A 25,642-nucleotide genomic window follows, 5' to 3' on the forward strand; every position below is an offset into this window, starting at 1 on the left:
GTTGGTTGAAACTGTGAGTGAGGAGGGAGGTGATGTTGAGGAAGAGGAGGAGGATGGCCTCTCGGAACGCACCCGCGAGACGGCTAGCCTTCCGTGACCTAGTGCCCCACTTGTCCCGATTGGGACATTCATCTGATAGTACTGTTTCTTTTCGTCCTATATTTAACCAAAGTATATAAAACGAAAGTCAGGTGGAATTTCAGATTTTGTACATACATGTCCAAGCTGCTTGCAGAGGTTGAAAAACACAATGCATTTCATGACCTCTCACCAAAACGTTCCCTCGCAGGAGCTTTCTCCCCCACCTCCTTCATCACTGGCGCAATCCTCACCAAGCACCTCCCAACCAACTCTCTAACCTCCTCACTCCAAATTCTCGGCCCATCGAAGACCGCAGGTTGAACGCTCCCATAAAACTGCCTTTCCTTTTCCCTCTCGTCCGGTTCTCCAGTAGGAGGAAGAGGAGGAGAATGTGCATGGCCGTGAATGAACGCCGTGTGGAACATGTACCTTGATTCGAAATCGAGGTTCAGTATTCCTTCCTTAGCTGATTTCTCCAGATCTTCAACGTAGATACTGGGAAGCGTTAGACTTGGGGCTTTGGAAGGAAGAGTGGAGTGCGTTCCTTGGTTTCAACTATCACATTCAGAGATTCAGTGGTCATTTCCAAATGAGAACAGAATGAAAGGAAACAGACATGTAAAGCTGCCCTCCAAAGGGGGTCTTCCTCTTCCCAGTTATCTTCAATGAACCACTCATCAACCACCTGTTTTGGGATCGCGGGCCTATCTCACGCCTCTCAATCAACAGCCCCAAGCTTGAAATATGAGGGAAAGAAAGTTCTTACCAAGGAATGCTCTCATCTCTTCTCCATCTCAACACCTTACATACTCGTGTCTGTGGATTCCTTGGTTGCACATAGATCCGGTCTGCTTGCACGTGCTTGCAGAAGATAGGCATGAAGGCGGTGATAAGAGTTTCGGGGTCATGCTTGTTGTCTGCGAAAACGGCTTCCAGATCAAGTGGTAATAATACTGGTTTGGGCATTTCTAGTGGTTGCTGTATGGAGTGCTAGTGGTAAAAGTCAAGGGGAGACGTTGCTTGGAGAGTTGATAAGGTTCGGATGAGAAAACAAGCAATCGGAGACCAGCCGTCGATGCGGACGGTCTCCGGGCCCCACTTTCGCTCTGCTCTCATTGCCCCTCCTTGGCTTCTTGCGTTGTTCATACATCGAATATAAGGACTGAAAATTCTCGTATCAAGTTGAGCAACTGAGTACCAGTTTTCGAGTTTCAAACTTTCATTTGAACTCTCAAAATGACAATAATACATATTGGCAAGTCCTCCCTCGCACCCAGCGATTTCACACACCTAACAGCCTTCCAGTTCTTTTCAAATTCTGCCCCTCCGCAACAACCATACAAAAATCATCTTTCCTCACTGCAATCAAAGAGCTCAAGTCACTTCCCAGTATCCTCGATAACCGACTTATCGTCGGCGGCCCCTCTGTTACAGACCCTATTGAGAAAAGTAAAGGTTTCGACTATGCGCTTCTGAGTTTCCATCGTGACAGAGAGGCGTTGGAAGAATATCAGGCGAGTAAAGAGCATAAGGAGTATGACTCAAGTGTGTACGATGGGTTAGAGGCTGATGAAATTTTGAATGTAGAGTCGTGAGCACGTATCTATACCCGTATAAAGATGATGTCGTGAGGTTTGATTTTGAGGTTGATGGGGAGGATGAAGCGATGGCTGGGGTGTTGCCGATGCTTTTGGGAAATCGATGAGTTGAGCTGTGCTTCAAGAAAAGGGATGTAGAAGATTTAAGTACTCTGGCTCACTGTCCTGCCCCTTGCTGAAGACGTTTCCTCTAACGTGTTGAACAGTTATTTCGGGAGGAATAACGAGAAGAATTGAGTGGAATGTAAAGCATCAACTGGGGCGTCTGTGCGCCTTTCTGTGGCGGATGTTGCATCGTGTATGGCAAGAGCACAGTCTCTTCTTTCACCAGATAGCTGATATAGTTCGTTATTTCGGTCCTGAAGTCCAACCTCTGAAGCGGTCCCTGATCGAAGCCCAACCCAGGCAGTTGAGTGATACCTTGTATGGTGTCGTCAATGGTGGCTTCTTCGGAAGCACCCGCGTATAGAGTCCCCGTCAGTTGAGATCCGGGTTTCTCTTTTTCAGCCTGAAAATCTCTACACAGTGATTAGAATGAATTTGGCATCATAATTGGGGCGGACATTTACGAATACCAGTCTGATTGCCATCCCCACAGATCATTTAGATACCCCGCCTTAAACTCGTCCGGATTCCGGTGCCACAACATCCAGAGAAGTAAAATCCACACGATCCAGTATGTCCTGTCCCAGTCTTCAACTACAGCGGCCCAATTCAGTGGCAAAGGTTCTTCTTGGTCTTTGGCAATTAGCTTCATCACAGCATCGTGTTCACGCCGGTAATCCATTTGTAGCCACCCAAAAGCGCATTCCAAAGATAGAAAATTGGCTTTGTCGTTTGCTTCGGACCTCGATGAACCGTGTGAACAAAGGTGGTTAAAAGAAATAGCCCGCTGTAAATAATCCATGGCCGAGTCAAGTACTTCTTCGAGGACGCGGAGTTGATTGTGTCTGTACCCCAAGGCAATCCGTTGATTCTGGTTCTGTGGCTCACTGCCGTCATTAGAGTTGAGCGAGTGGAACTAAATCGAATCCCTTACCCCAGATTTGCGCCAGAAGCTTCGGTCCTCTCCATCTCGTACTGAAGTTTTTCACAAATAAGACTTAGTGATTGAATGAAAGCTCGAGAGAGAGGACCTCCGAATGGTGCCGCATCTTTTTCGATACAATAGCCTGGGCTCTCTATTATGAATTTCCTTTCCCTTGCGCTGGCTACCATGCAAATCATCGTATCCATAAGGCCCTCAGAGAAGGACTTGAGCAGTTCTTGTAGGCCAGCTTTCCCATTGCTCGTCTTGACATGGAACATAAATTCCTGCTCTGGTTGAGCATGATCGTGGAAAACATGACAGGATTGAGAGCGACGAAGTTGCATTCCATCAGGGGACGGTGTCAATTTCAGATTGCCCTTGTCGTTCTCTGGGTTTGGAAGAATGAAACCATAGGCTACCAACAGCTCGCTGTTGGACTTGTTGCCATAGTAGTTGAAAATTTGGCTTCCTTCAGCAATTGTATCGCGGATTGAAAGACTGAAATATCCAGCAATGGCGTCTGGGAGCCAGTCGACTTGGTTGACCCCACTATGATTCCCGATGTCCATTAACGGAAGGAGAACAGAGAACCTGTCTTTCTTGATGTGGTCCAAGGTCAGAGATCGATCATCCGGCGGGGTCTCTGATTGCCCCATGAGTCCTTCTGGAATGGTCAAAGATGCTCGAAAACTTCTGCTTCCAAAGATTGTCGCAGCCCATTGGTATAGAGGATATGTGTATTCCTCCCAGTTCTCAAATCTTTCCCGAAGAAGGGTAACTCCCTTGCTCCACTCTCCTCTCCACAGTTCCTCGCGCTTCTTGATGGGCGGTTCTGCATTCGTGCCGTCCAGGAATCGCCGGTCTGCTTCAGGCCACCAGTTTGGAATAGCGAGTCTTTCGAATTCATTGGGTTGAGGGAGCAGCTTGATGTAAGGCCACCAAAACGATTTCTCACGCATCAGAAATTGCTGCACTAAGAAGAAATGGCCAATAATGTTTGGATCTTCCTGCCTCAAAGCATCGATGAACTCAGGCGGGAATAAAACAGACTTGTGATTCTGGAAAACAGAAGATGCGGAAATAGCATTGAGGTAAGAGAGCGTTGTTTGGTAAGAGCAATTGACAATCTTTGTGGCCTGTGGTAGACTTTTCACAGCTCGAAAGGAGAGTCCGGTGAGAGGATCCTGGTAGACCTCGATGTCCTGATGAAGCGAGGTCCGGTGCTCGCGTGCCCAGTCCACAAGGTCTCGGATCATTGGCGTATCATCCAGCATTGTGCTTGACCAATTGGCTTCTGTTGTGGTTTTGGAGTTCGATGTTGACGACTGAATGAATTCTGTTGTTGAAAGGTAGATCCGTGAGTTTGGTGGATGTGGGATATGAGGATGGACCAACAACACTCCAAAAGGGCTTGACAATGCTCAAGACGACAGCAGAGTGGAATCAAGAGAAATCGCTCGAACGCTGACAGCAGACAGGCTGCTAAGGAATAGGAACGAGGTCACAGCATCGACGAGGAGCAAGATTCAACGGAAACACATCTCCGATGATTCGGCCATTTCTCATAGTAAAAACTGCTGGCTAAGTCCAATGCCTATTCTTTGCCAAAGGGAGAACAACACCACTAGATTGCGCTTTGACATGAAATTGTGAAGGAGTGATGGTCCCCGATGCAATTTCTCAGATGGTGGGAGCCGAAATACGGAAGCCGCAACAATCCACACACGTCATTAAGAACAAGGCAGCTCTCGTCCTTCCAGACATCACAGCCCCCACCACAGCCTGATGAACTGCATCTCCAAGGCCTTGAGGATGCTGCCTACGGAGGCTACGCGTGTTCCGTGATGCAGAAGACCCCGTTTGTACTTCTTTGGGGACTTCTTATCTTCTCGGAAGCAATGATCCAACCGTCATTATGCAGTGAGTTGTGATCTCTTGGGTCGCAGGTAAGTAGCCGTCAGCAATTCAAATATCGCGGTATTCAGGCTCTCGTTTGTTCCTCTTTGGTCTCTTTCTTTCTCTTAGACCTCTACCGGCCTCCATTGTCAAAATCTAGCTGCCATGTTTATCTACGAAAATCAAAATATTGCCCAGCAGCGCACACCAGACACCGTCGCACCTCTCATCTATACGAAACCCCCGATTACGAGTCGATTCTCCTACTTCTTGAAGCTTTGGTCTCTGAAGATAGTCGAACGGGCTGGATTCGCCGTCATCAGAACTCTCAAACCTGCACCAAAAGGAATTCGACCATCCTTCCTTAAGACGTACCCGTGTCGACCCCATCTTCGAAATCGAGTCTTTATACCACAATCGCGCAAACCTTGGGAACAACTTCCCGCATACCTCGATTTACATGCCGGAGGCCATGCCCTGTACAATGCCCAATTTGATGACGAGTTCTGTGCTACGCTTGCGAATAAGCTCAATATCTTGGTCATAAGTATCGAGTACAGCAGAGCCCCAAGAAGCAGATTCCCTGGGCCGACGAACGATGTTGTTGCAATATCACAAGCAATCATTGAAGATGGGGATCTGCCTATCGACAAGAGTCGTATTGTCTTAGGCGGCTTCAATGCAGGCGGAAATCTTGCTCTCTCAGCCGCCCAGTTTCCGGAATTGAAAGACAAGATATGTGGCATCGTCTGTTGGTATCCAGTTACAGACTTTGCTCTTTCGGCATCTGCGAAGCAAAGTTCGAGGCCATATCGGAACAAGCAGGATCTGGATGATTTCAAGGACTGGGCTCCACTGTGGAAGTGGGCTTATATTCAACCAGGCCATGACATCCGAGATCCATTGCTGAGCGTCAGATATGCCAAAGCGGAAAATCTCCCTCGATGGATATATATGATCGGGGCACAGTACGATATGCTTGCAGAAGAAGCAAGGGAAACGATTTTTGATATTGCCAGACTTGATGAGCAGGAGAGAAAACAAGGGCTTGACGGATTTGAGAAGGGCACATATAGGTGGAGACTGGTGAAAGACGTCCGGCATGCGTTTGCAAACAATGTCACGAGCGGCAGGAGCAAAGAAACTGAAGCTATTGACAGGATGCGGACCGAGCAGATGCTGAACTCCGTCGGCGAGTGGCTTTTGAAGGGTCCGTTGGGGGCCTCGAGATCGGATTCGTGATTTCCGATCAATGCGTCCATAGAATGGAAGTGGACATGTGCCATCAAAAGTTTTTACTCTGCCGCCCGCCTCGTATTCACAGGCAAAATCTATTGACGAAGCGTTAGAAGACACGAGACCAAAGAGCTCAATTTGCAAATGCTGCTGAAACATCAGCCCAATACTGGGCAGAGATTATGGCAAGGTTTATGTGTGGTTCCTGAGGAGGCTATGACTGGTCGTTGGGTAGCATAGACGAGGCTGAGGCGCAAAAGGTGGCGTGACGTTACAACAACGTCCATCACGGACATAACTCCACGGTATCCTGCCTCCAATCACTTGCTCGATGACGCCGCCGATGTCCGGGACACAACATTCGAGAGACAAGCAACGTGACCTAAGGAAAACAGCCGATTTCTCGAAGCAACATATAAGCTGCAAGGTACCCCCGCACAGCCACAGCCTTGTGCAAGTCCATCCCTTGGATACTTTCCTCGCCTTCTCACTTCAATTCCTGAACAACCCTAAGAAAAACATACACGAACCAAGCACTATACCAAATCAGCCCTCCAGAACTATCAGATTTGAGTGTACCACATTCACAAATCCATCGACACCATGTTCGACCACATACCTCACCACTTGCTTCCAAGTGCGCCCTCATTTTCTTCCGGAGATGTTACTCCGCCATCTCGAGTGCCAACGCCTCTTCGACAAACTCCAAAGAGCTTGAGGCCATATGTCTATGCTTTAATGGCTTTCAAACATGGCCGCAGCTTCGAAGCAAAGCCTTCCGCCCATCGTGCTCGCCGGCTCAGCCAGCTTGCGACCAAAGAAGGCCCGTTTGCCCCAGCGCTTACAGTATGCTGTTTTCAAATTCAATTCTATAATCTTCCAAGCTAATGATCTAGACTCTCTATGTTGGCATTTCTGCCGTCTTCAGCAACTCACACTCCGCGGTTGTTGCCGTCGCCATCCACGACAGTGTCTACCTCCTCGACTTCTCCGTAAAAACTGTCGAATTAGAAGCAGCATTGGAGAGAGGAGAAGATCCAGTTGCGGACTATGTCATCGCTGAATTGGAGTCATATGAACACAATAACCTCAGCAAGTTTATCGGCGCTGGCCTGCCTTTCGAACTCGTGAAGAAGAGCCCGAAGCTATGCTCAAGGCTTTGGTTGGAGCTCGATATTGTCCCAATCTCAATCTTGCCAGAGTCTGAAGGCCATGAAACTGAATTGAAGGACCGCACATTTTGGAGCGCCAAGTGTGTGGACGAGCAGGCAGACTCGATGGCCAGAAAATGTATCATGTAAATAGAAATCTGAGTATGACATAACAAACTGAGACCTTACTGACCGTCTATCATAGGCACTTCGGTCCCAGCCTGGCCCCTTTACTGCAAGTCGGTTACAGAGGCGTCGTCGAAATTGACTCGGGAGGTAGAGCCCACATCCTCACCCTGGACGATTTCAAGAGTACTTGTAGCCAGAGTACATGGCATGCAATGATGCATTTCGTGACTGAATTGAAGAAATCGAAGACCAAGATTGCCTTTTTCAGCAGCACACCACAAGGAGGCGGGGTTGCCCTGATGAGACATGCCCTAGTTCGATTGGCGAAAGTCTTGGATGTCGACTTGAATTGGTATGTTCCCAAACCAAAGCCAGGAGTTTTCAGGATCACCAAGACCATTCACAACATCCTCCAAGGTGTAGCAAAGCCAGATGTGCGAATCACTGCAGAAGAAAAGCAAGTTCTGACGGATTGGATTGCGGACAACGCAAAGCGTTATTGGCTATCCTCCGGCGGCCCATTGCGACCTGTAGAAGAAGGTGGGGCGGATGTCATTATGGTAAGTTCACAAGAAAGAAATACGGACTGTTGCTGATACATTTTAGATCGACGACCCTCAAATGCCTGGCTTAATCCCCCTGATCAAGAGCATAACCCCCAATAGACCCGTTCTCTACCGAAGTCATATCCAAATTCGGAGTGACTTGGCGATGACAGAAGGTTTACCGCAACACGACATCTGGCAATTCCTTTGGGGTAATATTCATCATGCCGACATGTTCATCAGTCACCCGATTCCCTCCTTCGTTCCTAGCAATGTCCCGCGAAATAAGGTTGCCTACCTTCCAGCAACTACGGACTGGCTCGATGGACTCAACAAGGATTTGAATGAATGGGATCAAGGCTATTATGGACATCTTTACAACGACCAATGCCATGCTTTGAGAATGACTGAGCTAAAATGGCCTGCCAAGAAGTACATTATCCAAGTCGCCAGATTCGACCCTGCAAAAGGTATTCCAGATGTCGTCGAGTCTTATGCTGAATTTCGGCGCCTCCTCGCCAAGCACCACCCTCACATTGAGGCTCCTCAATTGGTCATTTGCGGCAATGGTTCAGTAGATGACCCAGACGGAACCATCGTCCTCGATGAAACGTTCTCCCTACTCGAAACCCGCTTCCCACACCTTCTTTCATCCATTTCTGTCATGCGCCTTGCACCGAACGATCAACTGCTCAACACCCTTATCTCTGCCTCGTATGCCGTCCTCCAGCTCTCCACACGGGAAGGCTTTGAAGTCAAAGTATCTGAAGCCATTCACAAAGGCAAGCCAACAATCGCCACCAACTGCGGCGGCATTCCACTCCAGGTCCAGCACGGCAAGAATGGCTACCTAGTTGAACCCGGAGATTGGCATGCTGTTGCTGGACACTTGCTAGATCTGTGGACGGATGATAAGTTGTATGAGGAGATGAGCAACTACGCGAAGCATAGTGTGAGTGATGAGGTTGGCACTGTTGGAAATGCCTTGAGTTGGTTCTATTTAGCGAACAAGTGGGCAAATGGAAAGGGTGTTCAGCCAAACGAGAAATGGGTTAATGATCTTGCGAGGGAGGAGGCGGGCATTCCTTATGAGAAAGGAGAGAACAGATTGCCGAGAACTATCTAAATTTGGAGTATCGCGCAAGTTTTGAGCCATTTGGCCTGATAATACACCAGAGAAAATTGTGCATAAGAGGGAACAGCAAGTAAAGCAGAAGTTTTGCGGCGTTAGGCAACACTGGCCGGTAGTTTATACTATCTGGGGGGGGGGGGGGCGATAATTGGGGAACTTTCGTCTCCCTTTCTGGATACTGGAATTTGTTTGCGCTATTCAGATTACCCACAGAGTCTTGGTACATCATCGCAGTCAATCGCCAAAAAGAGTTGGCCCAGAGCATTTAGTTGATCTATGAGAAAGTGTTTCCATTTGCTATGAAGAAGGGAAGTCTTCCAGAGAACCATCCAAACGATAAGTATATGTGCAAACAAAGAACTGAGCTACCGCACAGTCAGTCACGTAATATCACGTGGCCACAACGAACAGAGGATTCTAGAGTCCTCCAGAAGCAACACATTTCATGGTTTCTGTTCCCATCAACAATTCATGCCTTTACATTGGCCTGCTGTCCTGGCAAGCGCTGACAGAACAGGTGACGTCGATGGCGGCAAGTGACGCTGCTGCAAGCCTGTAGATTTTGCATCCAGCTGCCAGGAGCACATACTAGCTTCAATAAGTACCTTGAACCCTAAAGTTGTCTTCGCTCGTGGACTGCTCCTTCATTCTGACAAGCTTGGATAGATTGATTAGATCTGATCTAGAGTTGTCCGGATTCTTTAGTAGACCCGTATATTCTCAGCGGGAGATCTAATCAGATACACCCCCGCCTCTACTCTAGCTGGAATAAGCAATTGATGTACACGAGCACCTGGAATGCTGGGATAGTAGCTCCAAGAACAGGACCACCCCTCTTATCAAGCTTTTGGTAACCTAGCAACGGTGGGTAGCAAACGTGGGTGTATGAAAACAATCCAGGGATGGATACCTCCCAAGCTCAAGTCAAAGTTATCCCAACGAAGTTTTTCTTTTAAGATACGCTTCTCTCACACCCTTTCTGCCTTTGCGGCTTCTGCTATCACTTTGTCTACTGTCAATGGACTCGACATCCTCGTCACTGTAGTGAAGCTGCTCTTCTTCTCAAATCAAGCTGACCGACGTAGAACGATGACGGATTCGGTGTATCGAACATCCGCGAGATATACAAACTCATAAAGGCTTTCGGGCATGACGTCTACATTGTTGCTGTTACCTCGAATGAATGTGGAACCGGAGAAAATGTAGTTTTCACGACTGCTGCCAACCTGACTGTCGATACTGAATTCGGTCGGTTATTCACTTCCCGAACTTCCTCTTGAGCATTGCTGACAGCTCTTTAGAAGTCATCAAGAAAGGCGCTCCATCAGTTGGCACCGGCCCCAAGTATAGTCACATCTGGGACTATAACGGAACTTCGTCAGCATGCGTTCAAGCCGCGCTCGGCTACAGCCGTATGCGAAACAACAGTTCCAGCCGCATTTTTAAGCGAGCTTTAGTAAAACGCGATTTTGCAGAACCACCAGTTAATCAAAACTAATCGATTTGCGAATTGCCCCACAACCACCTTACTAAGTTGCCCAAGACTCGAAATACATCGTAGGGGACATGCCCCCGAAGCGCTCCTCCAAGCGCTTACTTGGGGAGGAACCATTTGCTGAGAAAGTTACGAAACGAGCCCGAAAGCCTAACGCGAACACCCTCGACGCGTTTTCAGTAAAGCAAGCTCCTATTCAAAGGAAAACCACTAGAAAGCGGAAGGATACGAAGGTATATAGGTCTTCTCAAGATATTCTATTACAGGAAAAGATCCTAGTATCTCCAATTCCAATTCCTAGTACTCCTGGTATACCTCTTGCTCCGAGCTCTCCGATATACATCACTCCAATTCCACTACATAAAAGAGCAAACGCCCCTCCTCCTTTATCCCTATTCAATCCAAATAATAAAGGAAAGATGCCTCATAATATATCTCTTATAATTATACTAATTATTAATAGATCCCGTAAGTCTAATACCGGAATTTATATACACCTTAATATTAATGATATTTTCCGTAATAACCTTAAAGCGCTTTACGTATACGTTTATAAGAGATATATAAAATAGTAGGAGGATATATGCAAGCTAATACCAGGAGAGAAACCTCGATTATCTCATTAGAATATTATAATTAGTAATCCAAAAGAATAATACTATACGCTTTATATTAAAGATACTAAAGCTTGGAAAAATATCGAAATCACGCTCCGTCAAATTGAGAAGGATAATAGAGCTTCTAGAAAATATACCCATAAGGTCGAAATTAATATGATTTATATCTCTTATGATTATCTAGTTACTTTACTTCTATAAACCGTTCCATCTAAAAAGAAGAGCAAAGCTCGTCTAGATATAGTTTGATATATGAATCTGGATACTACCCCCGAGAATACCTCCGAAGCAGAAGCGAATAAAGGAGAAGAAGAAAATAATAATAATTCAAATGATCTAGATTTACTACCTGTTTACGGATAAGCCTCTGTAATAGCAAGATAACTAAAGGAGAAGAGAGCTTATAATAGTATACTCCCTAAATACTAATACTATTATAAATAGCTCTTTACCCGAATCCGGTATATAAGAAATAGTTACTCGAATAGAGAATATAGTAGTACCGGCAATTACTTCCTCCTTAAGCAGAGAAATATATACTATAAGCTTTTATAGGAAGAACTAGATAAATGGGCCAAACTAATTAGTATTAATAATATTACCCTTAATATTCCTTTGCCTAATTAGATTATTAGCTATATTGCGGGAACGAACGAGTATACGAATAAATAATAAAGCCGTAAGAAGAAAGAGAAGACAATTATAGTTAATTTAAAAGAAGAGACTCCTATACCTCTAATTACGGTATCTTAACCTCTTGTTCTTATATAATATTCATATCCTTTATAACCTATACTCCCGCCTAAATACTACTAATTATAGCTCTAGTATTACCTTTCTTTCCTATAATTTCAGTATTAATATTCTCCGCCAGTATATAGTTAATATTATAATATTAACTATAATTATCTAATTACTTTACCTTAATTATATTATCCAAACCCCTCCCGTTCTATAATTCCTTCCTTCCCGATTCGAGAACTATATAATAAAGAGCTTACTAGGCTCTCGTAATATATACTAGAATAAGAAAAAGAGGAGGATAACCGAGCCTATATTAAATATAGTCTTAATATCTTGAAAAGAAAACGAATTCGGGTCAAGGATCTTATTTATACTTAATAGATAATAAATATACTATATACCAAGGGTATATGAATTAATATTTATATATAGATATAAAGGGCGGTAAAGGAATTTAAAGCTTTATAGAAATAACGTTATAATACTATATAAGAACTAGTATAAATAGAGCAAGCTTAATATTAAAAGAAGAGATTAATAGCTTTATCTTTTCGTTAGGAATTCAGGAGAAATAGGGAGGACAAATTAGCTAGTTTCTTTAATAATTACTAATATTCTAGTTATTTATTTAGGGGAGCAGTTATTTCCTTAGTACGGGATTAATCTCTTTAAGAAAGCTTTTAGGATATAGTAATATTAGGTAATATAGATCTGAAAAGTACAAAAATAGGTATAAGACTATTAAAATATATAAAAAAAGGCCAATATTTTTCGAAATATTATTATAATAAAATTGAATATTTATTCTATAATTACTTTTGCCCTGAATTATATATAAAAAACTTTCTATTATAATATTAATTAGATAGCCGAGAATATTAAAATACTATTAAAAATAGTGAATTATTAATGAAATATATATCTTGCTTTTAAGACTCGTATTACCCTTATAAAAAGACATAAAGTACTAGAGAATAAAAAGGCTAATTTGGCCCTAAAATCTACTTAATTATCTAGTACTCCTTATATTCCTGTATTCCTAAAATGTGCCCTTACTTATTGGCGAGCCCTTACTCTAGTACTAATCTTCCGAATAGCCTATTTAAGGAAGCTCTAGTAATTATCGAATTTCCTATACTCCCGGCAATAATATTATTAAATATAGGCCTTTAGATTACCGAAGCTCTCTTTAATTAGGTTAAAATCGGATAAGTATAGAGAAAGAAACCGTATTCAAATCCTATAGTATCTAGCTACCTCCTTAATTCTCCGAATATTGGAATAATAAACTAATATATTATCCATAATTAAGACTAATTAAGGGCCTGGATATAGTATTATTTTTGGAAGAACTTATTTAATAATAAACTCCTTAAAGATATCCCTAGTACAGGTGCCCTTAAAGGTCCTAGATATAATATATCTATTAATTATATATACCGGAAATACTAATATTCTATTCCTCTTACTTAATTACTATTTAACTTATACTCGAACTTCTTTATCTATCTAATTATATATTCGATTACCGCTTCTTTTATTACTTCCTGATTCGTTAATAAAGACTAATTAAGATACCGTAAAGTCCTGGAAATAATATTACTAATATACTCTCAGTTCTCTATTCCTCTATATAGCTATAACCTTTAATTGCTTTCTTATAATCTTAATCCTTTAAAGGGCTTGTAAAATAATAGATTAATTAACCTTAATATTATAGACTTTATATAAAAACTCAGTGAGTTCGTCTTAATACTACTATAGCTCCTTTTCCAAGAGATGCTTTATAGCTTACTCTATTCTCTATATAATAATACGCCTAGTACTACTAGAAGAAGGTTTAGGTAATTAATTTGCTATTATATGCCTCTTATAATGGTATATTGTTTGAGTTATAGTATTAAAATCATATGCAAGCTATTAAATAAATTATATAGAGCTCTGAGGCCCCGTATCGTATAAGGCATACTCGATTCGGGCGATTATTATTACGGCTAGACAATCCGGTATAGTAGTAGCAAACCCGTCTAGGAACTTTTAGTATAAGTGTCCCCTATTAATTTGATTAACTTACTTCGTAATTCCAAGCCGTAGTTGTGGAGTTATTCGTGCGATTATAATTAAGTGGAATGCGTAATGCGGCCAAAATCGCGTTTTACTAAAGTTCGCTTAAAAATGCGGCTGGAACTGTTGTTTCGCATACGGCTGTACGTCTTCCCGAACTTCGCGAACTTCACCACCCCAGACCTCGTCATGTCTGGGCCAAACTTTGGTTTGAACCTCGGATCCTTCCTCTACTCGTTCGGCCGGGCTCACCTGGTTCTCGCTTAGCACGCTTACCAGGTGAGGGAGGGCAATACGTAAAAACCAGCAATACGCAAATTTTTCCCCGCCCCGCTACCATCGACTTTTCAACCCACCAAAATGCCACCCAAAGCAGAAGCTATTAAAGAGCGAATTACTAAGGCCTCTGAGGCTATGGATCGAGATCCTAGGCTCAAAGGAACGAAGGCTGCAGCCTATTTTGGGGCCCCGTATAATTAATTAATGGCCCGGCAAAGGGGTCATTCTATAAGTAACTCTCGGGGTAAATATAATAAAAAACTCTTAGTATCATAAGATAAGTCTTTAAGAGATTATCTCTTAATACTCTATATCTCCGGGCAAAGTCCTAATCTAGAAGCGATTTAAATAGGTATTTCCAGGCTAGTTTATTATAATACTAGTAATATTAATTCCTCTATATCTCACAGATAAATAAAAGCCTAGATTACCCGTAATTACGAATTCCTAAAGTAAATTCGAGAGAAACCAATATCTATAAAATGTCTGAGTATATATATTATAGAGAATATTAAAAAGCATTTTACTAATTTTAATAAGTATAGAAGAAAATAAAGTATTTATATAAAGAATATATCTAATTTTAATAAGAATAGCTTCTAAATTAGAGTAGTAATAGAGAATATTATATATATATTACTAGATTATAAAGTAGTATATAATATTAATCTAAATAATCGAGAATTAGTTATAGTTATAGCTATAATTAATTATAGTAGAAAAAAGGTTCCTATATATATTATTTTCAAGAAAATATACTATTTTTATAGATATTTTCTATAAATACTTAATAATAGTATTGAATTTATATATTTTCTTACTAGTTTTATAAATAATTGTCTGGATTTATAATATCTTAAATACTTTATTAAGTACTATTCTTTTTTATAAACGGGTACTTATAGGATCTTAATTTTTAATAAGTATAATTCTTATTTATCTAATAAATTTTTATATTTTTACTAGAAAAATCGCATTTAATTATTTAGATTATTTATATATATAATTTACTTTCTTTAATTACTTAATATTATTATTTTCTAATTTTTAAAATACTAGTTTTAAAAAAAGCTTTATTAAGAGATTTTTAATAATATAGAAAAGTTTAATAAGATAGACTTCTTTATAATTTTCTAGAGGTTTTAAAATAGGATTTTTAAAAGCCGGTATATTATAATTTCTTTCTTTAAGAAAACTAGATTAATACTATAATATATATAGAGTTATATATAACTTAAGAGTATATAATAAACCTCGGATATCGCGGGTATTAATTAGAGAGATTAGAGGCCCTTTAACTTTATAACTAATTACTATTTATATTATAAGTATTAGGCTTATAAATTACTAATTATATATATATTATTAGGGCCTCCTATTTAGAGAGGGCTTCTCTAGACCTTATAAAAGAGACAGAAATTAGTTCTATACTAAATTTAATACTATAGTTTTATAACTTACTAATTTATTTTATTATCTTATTACTTACTAATAAATATCTTATAAGCTAATCTCTCTATTCTTAAAAAAAGTAGTTTAATAAGTAATTATATCTCGAAATCTATAAAATATATAATTCCTTACTAAAGTTATTTCTATAAAGGAAATTAACTAGATTAATCCTAATATAAGTAATAGTAAAGGCTTATCTAATACTTTTAATAGGGCCTCTTAGGAGCTTTTAAAAGCTAGTAATAATAACGGAAATAATTCCGGTAATAATTAAGATACCGAGATTAATATCCGAATTACTATTACCTAAGCTATAAAATAGGGCTTATATATTAAAGTCAAAGTACTTTAATAAAAGCAAGAATTAGTAGATATAATTAACTAATATATTCTATAATTAGAATAATATAAGAGTACTCTTAGAAATATCTTGTAATCCTCTTCTATATTGTCCTACGTTCGGACTACCCTAAGCGGTTGGCTCCCAGTACTCCCTGGAAAAAGCGGGTCACGTGAGGAACACCAGAATCTCTCCCTTCTAGGGAATCGCGCATCGGAACGTAATTACGTCCAAATCCTTAGGGCTTAGCTTAGGATAAGAGAGGAGAAGCTCAAGTACCTTTCTCTATATTTTAGTAGTTCTGGAATGCAAGGGGCTTTTATTACGATTTTTTAAAGCTCGGGAGGGGGCGAGAGAAATTCTTAAGGCACTGGCTAGCTCTCGGGGCTCCCTAAAAAATACAGGTCACGTAAGGAATACTAAAAAAAAAAAAGCTGGCCTCATATTACTCTTCTCTTCTTCTTCTCTTTATTACTTTTATATTTACTACTTTCCCTTTTACTTATATTATGGACCCTTCTTGCTTTTGTACTACCTGTAAGCAAAACCGGCCTGCTTCTGACTTTATTACAGAGCGAGGCAAGCAATATAAGACCTGTAATCACTATTGAGTTTATATTTTCCCCCTTTTCTGACTTAACTAACCTATTAATAGGCCCGGAATACTACTAATTATACCTAGCAACGCCCTGCCTTACAAGAACTCGATCCGAATACCCTCCCTATCTCCCGGCAACGACGACGGTCTATTACGGATGTCTCTGCGGACGAGCCAGCCCCACGGCGCCAGCGACGGATCCGTTAACCGTCCATTGCGGCCCCAGTTAATATCTTGGAGGATCCTCCTGCGGACCTACCTATTATACGGCCTCTTGGCTTCCTCTTATGCTTCCGGCCAGCTCCCGTATATACGACTAGTCCGCTTACGGGTCGCTATATAGCTTGCGGAGCCCTCTATTTTAGTCGTATAGACGATTACTTTGAGGCCTGTTATAAGAAGGGCGACGTAATACTTCCTTTAATCCGCGAGCCTCCTCTATACCTCTCTTACCTCTTTACGGGCAATAATCCGCTCTGCCGGGCCTTCCGGGCAAATATCCGGGTATATAATTATGCTTTTACCTTTACGTTAGTTAAGTATAAGAAGGATATACGAATCGACTTCTCCCGTAGGATCTAGTACTTTCAGATCTATGGCAAGCTCTTCCACTTCCAAGGCCCACTATAGCCCGCTTCATATACCGAATCCTCCTTTATATAGCTCTTCTTTTATAATCTGCTCTTTATAACTAATATACGGGCTACTAACTTCCCTTACTTAGATCATATGGTTCTTTTATAGCTTACGGATATACTTACGGATTATAATCCGTTTATTACGGTCTATAAGATAGCCCGTAAGCGTCTTGCAAGCCAGTAAACCGATTTCCGGATCTTACTTAACCCGCAAATGTACTTAATCCTCGAGTCGGGCGCTAATTATTATTATAAGAACCTCCTAATAAGTAACGAGATTACAGCCCTTATCCCGGACGAGTATACGGATACAAGCCGCCATAATCTAGTACTTACGGTCCGCAAGGCAGGCCGCAAGCGTCCGCAAATACATATAGTTAATATTATATACGTAGTATATATACCGCTCTACTATATCTTGCTCTTCCTATACGGCGACCCGGGCTAGTACTACGGTTTATAGTTATAGGACCGTAATAGGACCCGTTAGCAGATATGGCTCGAGTAGCGGGTTTTTTACCGGTACTATCTCTATATCTATCTAGCCTTCTTCCCGCTCTTTTATACTAGCCGCCTCTTTTAGTAGTATATTATTAATACATACGTTACCTGCAAGACTACCTCGCTTAACTGGCTCTACTTATACTAGCAGAATATCCGTACGGATATCTATATAGGACTTGCGGATACTCTAATCCGTAAGGACGTCCGTATAAGTAATATTAGCCGTTACTTTATCCTTCCGTCAAGCTTTACAGGCAGTAATCGCTTTATATAGTAGCTCTTTTAAGACTTAATAGCTATTATATAGTACTTTGGTAAGCTAAGCTTCTTTATTACCTTTATAGCTAACCTATACTAGCCTGAGATTATAGATTATCTCTTAAACGGGCAGCAAGCAATTAACCGTCCGGATCTTCTCTGCCGGGTCTTTATCCTAAAGATAAGAGAGCTCCTTACGGATCTCAAGAACTACCTTTTTGGACGGTATACGGGCCATGTCTATATAATCGAGTACCAGAAGTATAGCCTTCCGTATATATACCTGCTCTTATTTCTTAAGAGAGACGCCGTCTTCTTAATCCCTGATTTGGTTAATGAGGTTATTTATACCGAGCTCCTAGACCTATTATAGGATTCTATAGGCGAACTTATGGCCGTAGTTACTGGCCAGATATCTTACGGGCCGTATAGCCTTAATAATAATCCGAAAGCCCCGTATATAGTTCGTAAGATACCTATAGCCCCGCTTATATATTAGAAGAGATTTCCCAAAGCATTTATGGCTATAATAATTATCCGCAAGAATAGATATCCCGAGTACCGGTACCGGGATAATGGCCGTATGTTTACGGTCCGTAAACCAGGCTTTCCAGACCAGGAAGTCATCTATAATAACTACTGGATTATTCCGTATAACCCGTATTTTCTTTAGAAGTTCCGCTTATATATTAATATTAAGGTTTATATATCCGTATAAGTAATTAAGTATATCTATAAGTATATTTATAAGAAAACGGACCGTATAACTATTACTATCTCGGGAACGGATAATAAGATTACCCAGTATCTCTAGGCTCGGTATATAGGCCTTATAGAGGCTTTCTGGCACCTATTCGAGTACCTAATATACTAGGAGTTCTTCCCGGTTTAATACCTTGCAATCTACCTCCCTAGATAATATATGGTCTACTTTATAGCTGACCTCTTACCCGAGCAGATTACGGACCGGGCCATAAATACCTGCTTGACCTTAATAGCCTTCTTTGAGTATAATATAATATATAAGGACGGATACTAGTACCTATATTACGAGTTCCTATAATACTTTATATAGGTTACTAAGACCCGAATATAGAAGCGCTATAAGCAAGGGTATAGTATTAGCCATATTTACTATTATAGCCCAGTTTTGGGCAAGCGGTTCTATTTATGGCTTTTACTAACAATTATATACGGTCTGCGGTCCTTTAACAAGCTCTATTTAGTTAAGGGTATCCGTTATCCTATATACTATACTGCCTGTATTACCTGCGGCTTGGCAGAGAATAATTAGGAGTAATTCTAGTACTTTAATAAGACTATTTTATTAATAACCGGCCATAGTTTACAGACGCTCTTTCTTATAGATATCCGCTAGTAGCTAATTATAGATATATAAGTAATCTGGGACCGGTATAAGAAGCATTTCTGTAATAACTTGGCCCGTAAGCTAGCTATAACCCGTTAATTAATTTCCCGCTACCCTTGGTTAATCCTTACTATAATTACGGCCTCTTTTTGCTTGGTCTTAGCCTTACGGATCTCTAGTAGACGCTTACGGATATTGCCCTGCCTGAGAATACCTTTAACTAGACTATAAGTTACCATATGACTAATTTACGAGTCAATCATACCTATAAGATATTACTAGTAACCGTAATACAAGCCTAGCTAAACGTGAACTAGTACTCTTGCTTCTAGACAATTATAGCGGTAATTACGGACGATTCGCAGACGGCCTACTTCTACTTATAAGGCCCGGGCGGGACCGGTAAGATATTCCTTTATAAGACCCTCTGCTACTATTACTATAGCCAAGGTAAGATAGTCCTATATATAGTATTAACGGGTATTACGGCTCTCCTTTTCCCGGACAGACATATGTCTCACTCCTAGTTCCGGATCCCGCTCGAGTTCAATAAGTCATCCATAAGTATAATTACTAAGACAAGCCGGCTCGGGGCTCTCTTGTAATCTATAGACCTGATTATCTGGGACAAGGTACTCATATAATACAAGTACTGCTTTAAGGTAGTATACCGGCTAATAGTCGATTTACGGTCGGTTGCAGACAATATTCTCTTTAGAGAAGTACCCGTAATTCTCGGGAGGAACTTTACCCAGATCTTACTAGTAGTCCCATACGGTTTATAGGCCAATATGGTACGGGCCTGCTTATAGCAGACGTAGATCTGGCTATAGCTCTATTAGTTATTATTACGGATTAATATGCGGATCCGTAATAACCCGTCCGAGCAGGATTTTATAGACTGGATTAGTTATCTGCCATATGACCCGTCCTTAAATAGGCAGATTACGCTCCTGCTTTTTGTTCCATATACCCAGTTAGTTACGGACCTAATTAATTATATCTACCCGCAAGAACGACTCTTGCGGGCCCCGTATAACTACCGGGCCTTTAGCGGACGGGCAATCCTATTAACCCTAAATAATACGGTCCGCAAGCTTAACTAAATAATCCTGAATATGCTTCCTGGCCAGGAACAGACGTATTTTGTAGTAGATTCGGCCAATATAAACGAGGCGGATCCTAAAATCGCAGAATTACCTCTAGAGGTCTTGCAAAGTATCTATTTGCCGGGTCTATTCCTTTCTAAGCTATAACTCAAGATCGGTATACCCGTAATACTCTTGCGGAATCTCTATCCGTAGGAAGGGCTTTATAACGGGTTACGGATATTGATTTATAGTTTTGGGAGGTTCTCGATTCGCATATGGTTACTGGGTAGCGACTTTGACGGCCAATTACGGACGATTCCACGAATCAAGCTCTAGTTAACGGATCAGTAACTATCTTTTATACTCTCCCGTAAGTAGTTTCTACTTGCTTTATCCTTTGCAATAACTATTAATAAGTCGCAGGGCCAGTCATTTGAGGCAGTAGGAGTGGATTTACGGTCGCCGGTCTTTTCTTACGGCCAGTTCTATATGGTAGCCTTATGAGTAACCTTATAAGCAGGGCTTTGTATTCTTTTACCCCCTGATATAAACCGTACGAGTAATATAGTATACCCAGAAATATTACAGGGTCTTACTTAGCTTTTGACTTACTTACAGGCTATTCTCCTTCTTATACCGTCCGTAAAGGCCTTTACCAAGTCATATACCCCCTTTAATTCCAACCCTACTCGGGACAAGTTTAGGGCAAAATTATTAATTGGCCCCGGAGCTTATATAGGGCCGCCAATTAATAATTTTAGCAAAGCGGCCCTAAACTCGTTTACTATATCTTATAGAAACTTTATTTATAAATCTATCTTATTTCCCTTAGTAATTCTTATTAGGGAACTTCCTAAAATAAAATTAGAACTTACTTTCTTTCCTAATATAATAAGCTTTAAGAGTAATCTTAATACTATTTATTAGAAGCTATTATATAATATTCTAAAAATATATTTAGACTAAAAAAAGCTTTTTAAGATCCGAATATCTAATTTATATTATAGAAAGTTTCTTAAGAAATAAAGAATATTTATATTTTTCTAGAAAATAGTTTTTAGAACCTAATTTTAGACTTATAATAGATACTTTTCTAGAGTTAATTCTATTATAAGTACCTTTAGAAACGAATCTTATAATACTTAGAAGACTATAATAAAGCAAAGCCTATTATTATATAAGGTTTATTAGAAGTAATTTAAGACCTATTTGGCTAATATATTTTAAGTATTTTAAATTTATTAATAAAATACTTTTAAGAAACTCCGAGATCTTTATTAGAAAAATAGTAAGATAGTTACTAAATTATATATTTGGATAATTAGTCTTAAAGTTAACTAGAATCTATATTCTAAAAGAAACCGGATCTAGACTCTTAATACTATTTTATCTAATTATAAGACTTATTAGATATTTATATTTATTTTCTTAGGAAATAAGATAATATCTATTTCTAAATAGCTTAAGAAAGCTTAGAAAGTAAAATATATTACTTATTCTAAATTAAGAAAAGCAAAGATAGGAAAGTCTAATAAGAATAACTCTATTCCTAAAAATTCTAACTTAGTAAATTTTAATTTATAAGACTATTAAAAAAGGAAAAATAAGTTCTAAAAATTATATAAGAAATCCTTAAATAGTACTTTAGTTTCTTTAAGGCCTTAATAAAATACTAGTTCTATTTTAGATATAATTTATTAGACTTATAAATAAAAAGAATACTTTTTAGAAAATATAAAATATTTTAAATATACTAAATAGGCTTAATAGAATTCTAATAAAGCCAAAACTATAGAAGAATTAAGGTATTTATAAAAGCAGGTTAATATTATAGTTATAAAAAAGTACTTTAAGGGAAATTCTTCTAAGAAATAGGGAAAAAGAAAGGCCAAATCTTAAATATTAATAATTTTAGTTATAATAAAAAAGATATATTATTTTATATAACTATTTAAGTGAGATTAATATAGCCAGAAATAGGTATTTTAGAAATATATAATAGACTTAGTAATACTAGATTAGATTATAACTTCTTTAATAATAATTAGGCTTAAAGCTAGAACTTTATTACCTTAGCTAAATATAACTAAGAATTTATAACTTTTTATAAGAACTAATTTAAGGTTTATTAAGCCTATAATCTTAAAGTATTTATTATAGATAATTATAATAAAATATATTCTTTTAAGCTCCGGTTTTATAAATATAAGAATATTAGTTCTTATAGCCTTATCTTTAATATGAAATTTTATAAAATAATTCTTATATAATATATAGACTATATTAAGAAATAATAAATATATATACTTATATAATTTAATAATATTAAGATTCTAATACTAAAAGAATTTAGTAAGAAGCTTAATTAGTATTCTAAGCTAGTATCTTAAGTCTTATTCTTAACTAAAGGCAAATATAACTATCCTAAATAATAGGCTTTATATATTTATAATAATTACTAGATTTTTACTTTATTATATAATTCTAATAATACTAAATAGGAGTTTTTAATATAGTAAATTAATATTTTCTAGAAAGGGGCCTTAGAAATATTTATTTATTTCCGGAATAATAGATATAAAGATTTTTTAGAGGTTTTTAATTCTAATAAAGCTTTAGAACTTCCTAATCTTAATAATATTAAATACTTTATTAATATAGATAATATAGTTTTATATAGGCCTTTATATAATTTATTAGAGATCTAACTAGAAGTATTATATTTATATTTATAGAATATATTTTATAAATATTAAATAAGGCCTAATAAAAGCCTAGTAAGAGTATTTATTCTTTTTATTCCCAAGAAAAATAGAGAACTATATCTTTATATTAATTATTATAGACTTAATTAAGTTATAATTAAGAATTAATATTTGCTTTCTCTTATTAATAAGATTCTTAACTAGCTTTAAGAAACTAAGATTTTTATAAAGCTAGATTTTAAGAATATATATTATTAGATAAAAATTCATAAAAAATATAAGTAAAAAATAGCTTTTAGGACTTATTATAGCTATTTTAAATATCTTATAATATCTTTTAGGCTAGCTAATATACTAGCTATATTTTAAATATATATTAATACTATATTTATAAGGCTTTCAAATTATTTTATAATTATTTATTTAAATAATATTCTTATTTATTTCTAAAATAAAAATAAATACTATAATTATATTTATTAGATACTTATTAGACTATATAAAAATAACCTGTTTTATAAATTTAGTAAATATAAGTTTAATATTAAGGAAGTCGAATTTTTAGGCTTTTTTATTAGAATAAAAAATATTTATATAAATCCTAAATAAGTCTATAGTATTATTAAATAGCTAGAACTAGAATTATTCTATAATATTTAAATATTTCTTAGATTTACTAATTTCTATTATAGGTTTATTTATTATTATTCTTAGGTAATTATAAGCTTAATAGATTTTTTAAAAAAAATAAAAAAGAGCCAGAAATCCGGTTTCTTTATATAAATAAATAAAGTAACTAAAAGCTTTAAAACTTTAAAAAAAGCTTTTATTATAATATTTATTCTAGTTTATTTTAATTTTTCTAAGAAGATTTATATTAAAACTAATATATTAAAATTTATAATTATTAGTATTATTTTATAATAAGTTAATCTTAGTAATAGCCCGAAAAAAATACTAGTATCTAGTAATATTCTAGTTCCGGAAACTTTCTAGAGCTAAATATAATTATAATACTTATAATAGGAAGCTATTTATAATTATTAAAGCCTTTAAGTATTAGTACTATTACTTTAAAGAATCCAGGTTTATAATTAAGATTATTATAGACTATAATAATCTCTAATACTTTATAGAAATAAAGTATTTAGAAAGCTATTAAATATATTAAGTAATATATCTTATAATATATAATTTTAATATTATTTATTATAAAGATATCTCAAATCTAGTAAATAAATCTAGTAAAAGACCTAATTATAAAAAAGGTTCTATTAATATAATTTAGCTTTTAATTTTTTAGAATAAGCTAAAAAAAGCTTTTATAATTATAATTTAGAGGTTCTTATAAATATCTAAAAAGTTCTTTCTTTAAAATAGGTATTATTTAATATTTATTATATTTATAATAACTAAAAAGAAATATTTATTATAAAATAAATAAATAAATAATTTTATAAATTCCTTAATTATAGAATTAGTTAAGAAATAAGATATAGGAAAATACTTTAAAGGCTTTATTATTATAGCTAAGATAATAAAAGTATTTATAATTATATTACTTAATAAAACTAAAGACTTTTTAATTTCTCGAGTTTTTAAATTAAATAATTATAAATACCTAATTCCCTATATATAAATATATATATTTATTAAAAGAGCTATATTATTAAAAGAACTATAATACTAGTTCCTTTATCTAAATCTCTTCTAAATATTATCTAAATAATTTAGAAAAATAATTCTTAATATTAGAATATTATAAAATAGAGATTTAGTAAGAAAAATACTAAAAGAAAAGAAATCTAGAAAAATAATTCGGGCCTATTTAGGTATTATTTAAGAATTATTATATCTAATAATTCTGCTTTATATTAAGAAGTTATAAAGCTTTATTATAATAATCTAATAACTAGATATTATAAAATAGAAAAAACTCTTAAGTTTTTTAAAAGGTTCTAATATTAGAAAAATATAGAAAAAGATATTTATAATTATTATTAAGAATATAATATTTATTAGAGAATTAAGATAAAAAGATATTTATTATATAATTTACTTAGTAGTTTATTATAGCCTAAAAAATCCTAGAATAAGATTTCTATAAATTTTATTATAGGTTTACTATTATATAAGAACCTAGTAAGAGATTCCGATTTTAATATAATTCTTATAATTATTAATTAGTATTCTAAAATAATAAGATATATTATATATTATAAGATTATTAATTTTCTAAAGCTTATTAAAATTATATAAGAATATATTTTCTTAATTTTTGGCTTCTTTAATAGAATTATTTCTAATTAAGAAATAGTATTTACTAGCTAGTTCTAGTTTACTTTTTATTTTTACTTAATATATAAATAGTATTTAAGTATAGCTTATTATTCTTAGATAAATAATTAAATAAAAAAATAGAACTAGGCCCTAAAATATTACCTAAAATATTATTATAATACCTAAAAAAAATAACTAATTTAAGAAATTATTTTTTATGAAATTTATATATAATAACTTAAAATATTAGATTTTATAAAATATATTTTTTTATATATATTATAAATATTACTTTTAACTTTTATAAAATCCTAAAAATAGAATTATAAAAAAGATATTAGCTATATATAAAAGACTAGAAATTCTTAAAATAAAATAAAAAAAGCTTAAGAATTTATAATATTATATAT

The 25,642-nt window shown here is 36.8% G+C and overlaps 4 protein-coding genes across 4 annotated transcripts; 2 read left to right on the plus strand and 2 right to left on the minus strand.

Moving 5' to 3' along the window:
* Positions 1 to 78: 78 nt before the first annotated feature.
* On the minus strand, positions 79 to 1,063 carry K444DRAFT_618842 (uncharacterized protein). The gene is made up of 4 exons (XM_024881408.1): positions 848 to 1,063; positions 698 to 785; positions 626 to 636; positions 79 to 576 (listed from the first exon to the last, which is right to left on the minus strand). The coding sequence occupies exons 1-4, from the start codon at positions 1,045 to 1,047 to the stop codon at positions 258 to 260; spliced, it is 618 nt and encodes a 205-aa protein (XP_024730565.1). The 5' UTR covers positions 1,048 to 1,063; the 3' UTR covers positions 79 to 257.
* Positions 1,064 to 2,244: 1,181 nt separating this feature from the next.
* Positions 2,245 to 3,983, minus strand: K444DRAFT_646608 (SET domain-containing protein; the record flags this gene model as incomplete). The annotated part of the gene is made up of 2 exons (XM_024885217.1): positions 2,245 to 2,671; positions 2,719 to 3,983. 2 exons carry the CDS (start codon positions 3,981 to 3,983, stop codon positions 2,245 to 2,247), a joined length of 1,692 nt encoding a protein of 563 aa, XP_024730566.1.
* Positions 3,984 to 4,770: 787 nt separating this feature from the next.
* On the plus strand, positions 4,771 to 5,847 carry K444DRAFT_540976 (alpha/beta-hydrolase; the record flags this gene model as incomplete). Its single annotated transcript, XM_024875754.1, has 1 exon — positions 4,771 to 5,847. One exon carries the CDS (start codon positions 4,771 to 4,773, stop codon positions 5,845 to 5,847), a length of 1,077 nt encoding a protein of 358 aa, XP_024730567.1.
* Positions 5,848 to 6,579: 732 nt separating this feature from the next.
* Positions 6,580 to 8,792, plus strand: K444DRAFT_541131 (glycosyltransferase family 4 protein; the record flags this gene model as incomplete). Its single annotated transcript, XM_024875768.1, has 4 exons — positions 6,580 to 6,687; positions 6,738 to 7,138; positions 7,198 to 7,681; positions 7,728 to 8,792. 4 exons carry the CDS (start codon positions 6,580 to 6,582, stop codon positions 8,790 to 8,792), a joined length of 2,058 nt encoding a protein of 685 aa, XP_024730568.1.
* Positions 8,793 to 25,642: the final 16,850 nt, after the last annotated feature.

The sequence above is a fragment of the Hyaloscypha bicolor genome (genome assembly GCF_002865645.1).
Source record: "Hyaloscypha bicolor E unplaced genomic scaffold K444scaffold_141, whole genome shotgun sequence".
In the NCBI taxonomy this organism is placed as follows: domain Eukaryota; kingdom Fungi; phylum Ascomycota; class Leotiomycetes; order Helotiales; family Hyaloscyphaceae; genus Hyaloscypha; species Hyaloscypha bicolor.

Excerpts from the sequence above, each read along its gene's own strand:
- K444DRAFT_618842 (XM_024881408.1), bottom strand. The coding sequence starts at position 1,047 with ATGCCCAAACCAGTATTATTACCACTTGATCTGGAAGCCGTTTTCGCA. Across the intron at positions 786-847 it reads AGAGATGAGAGCATTCCTTG|GCCCGCGATCCCAAAACAGG; the intron begins GTAAGAACTTTC and ends GGCGTGAGATAG.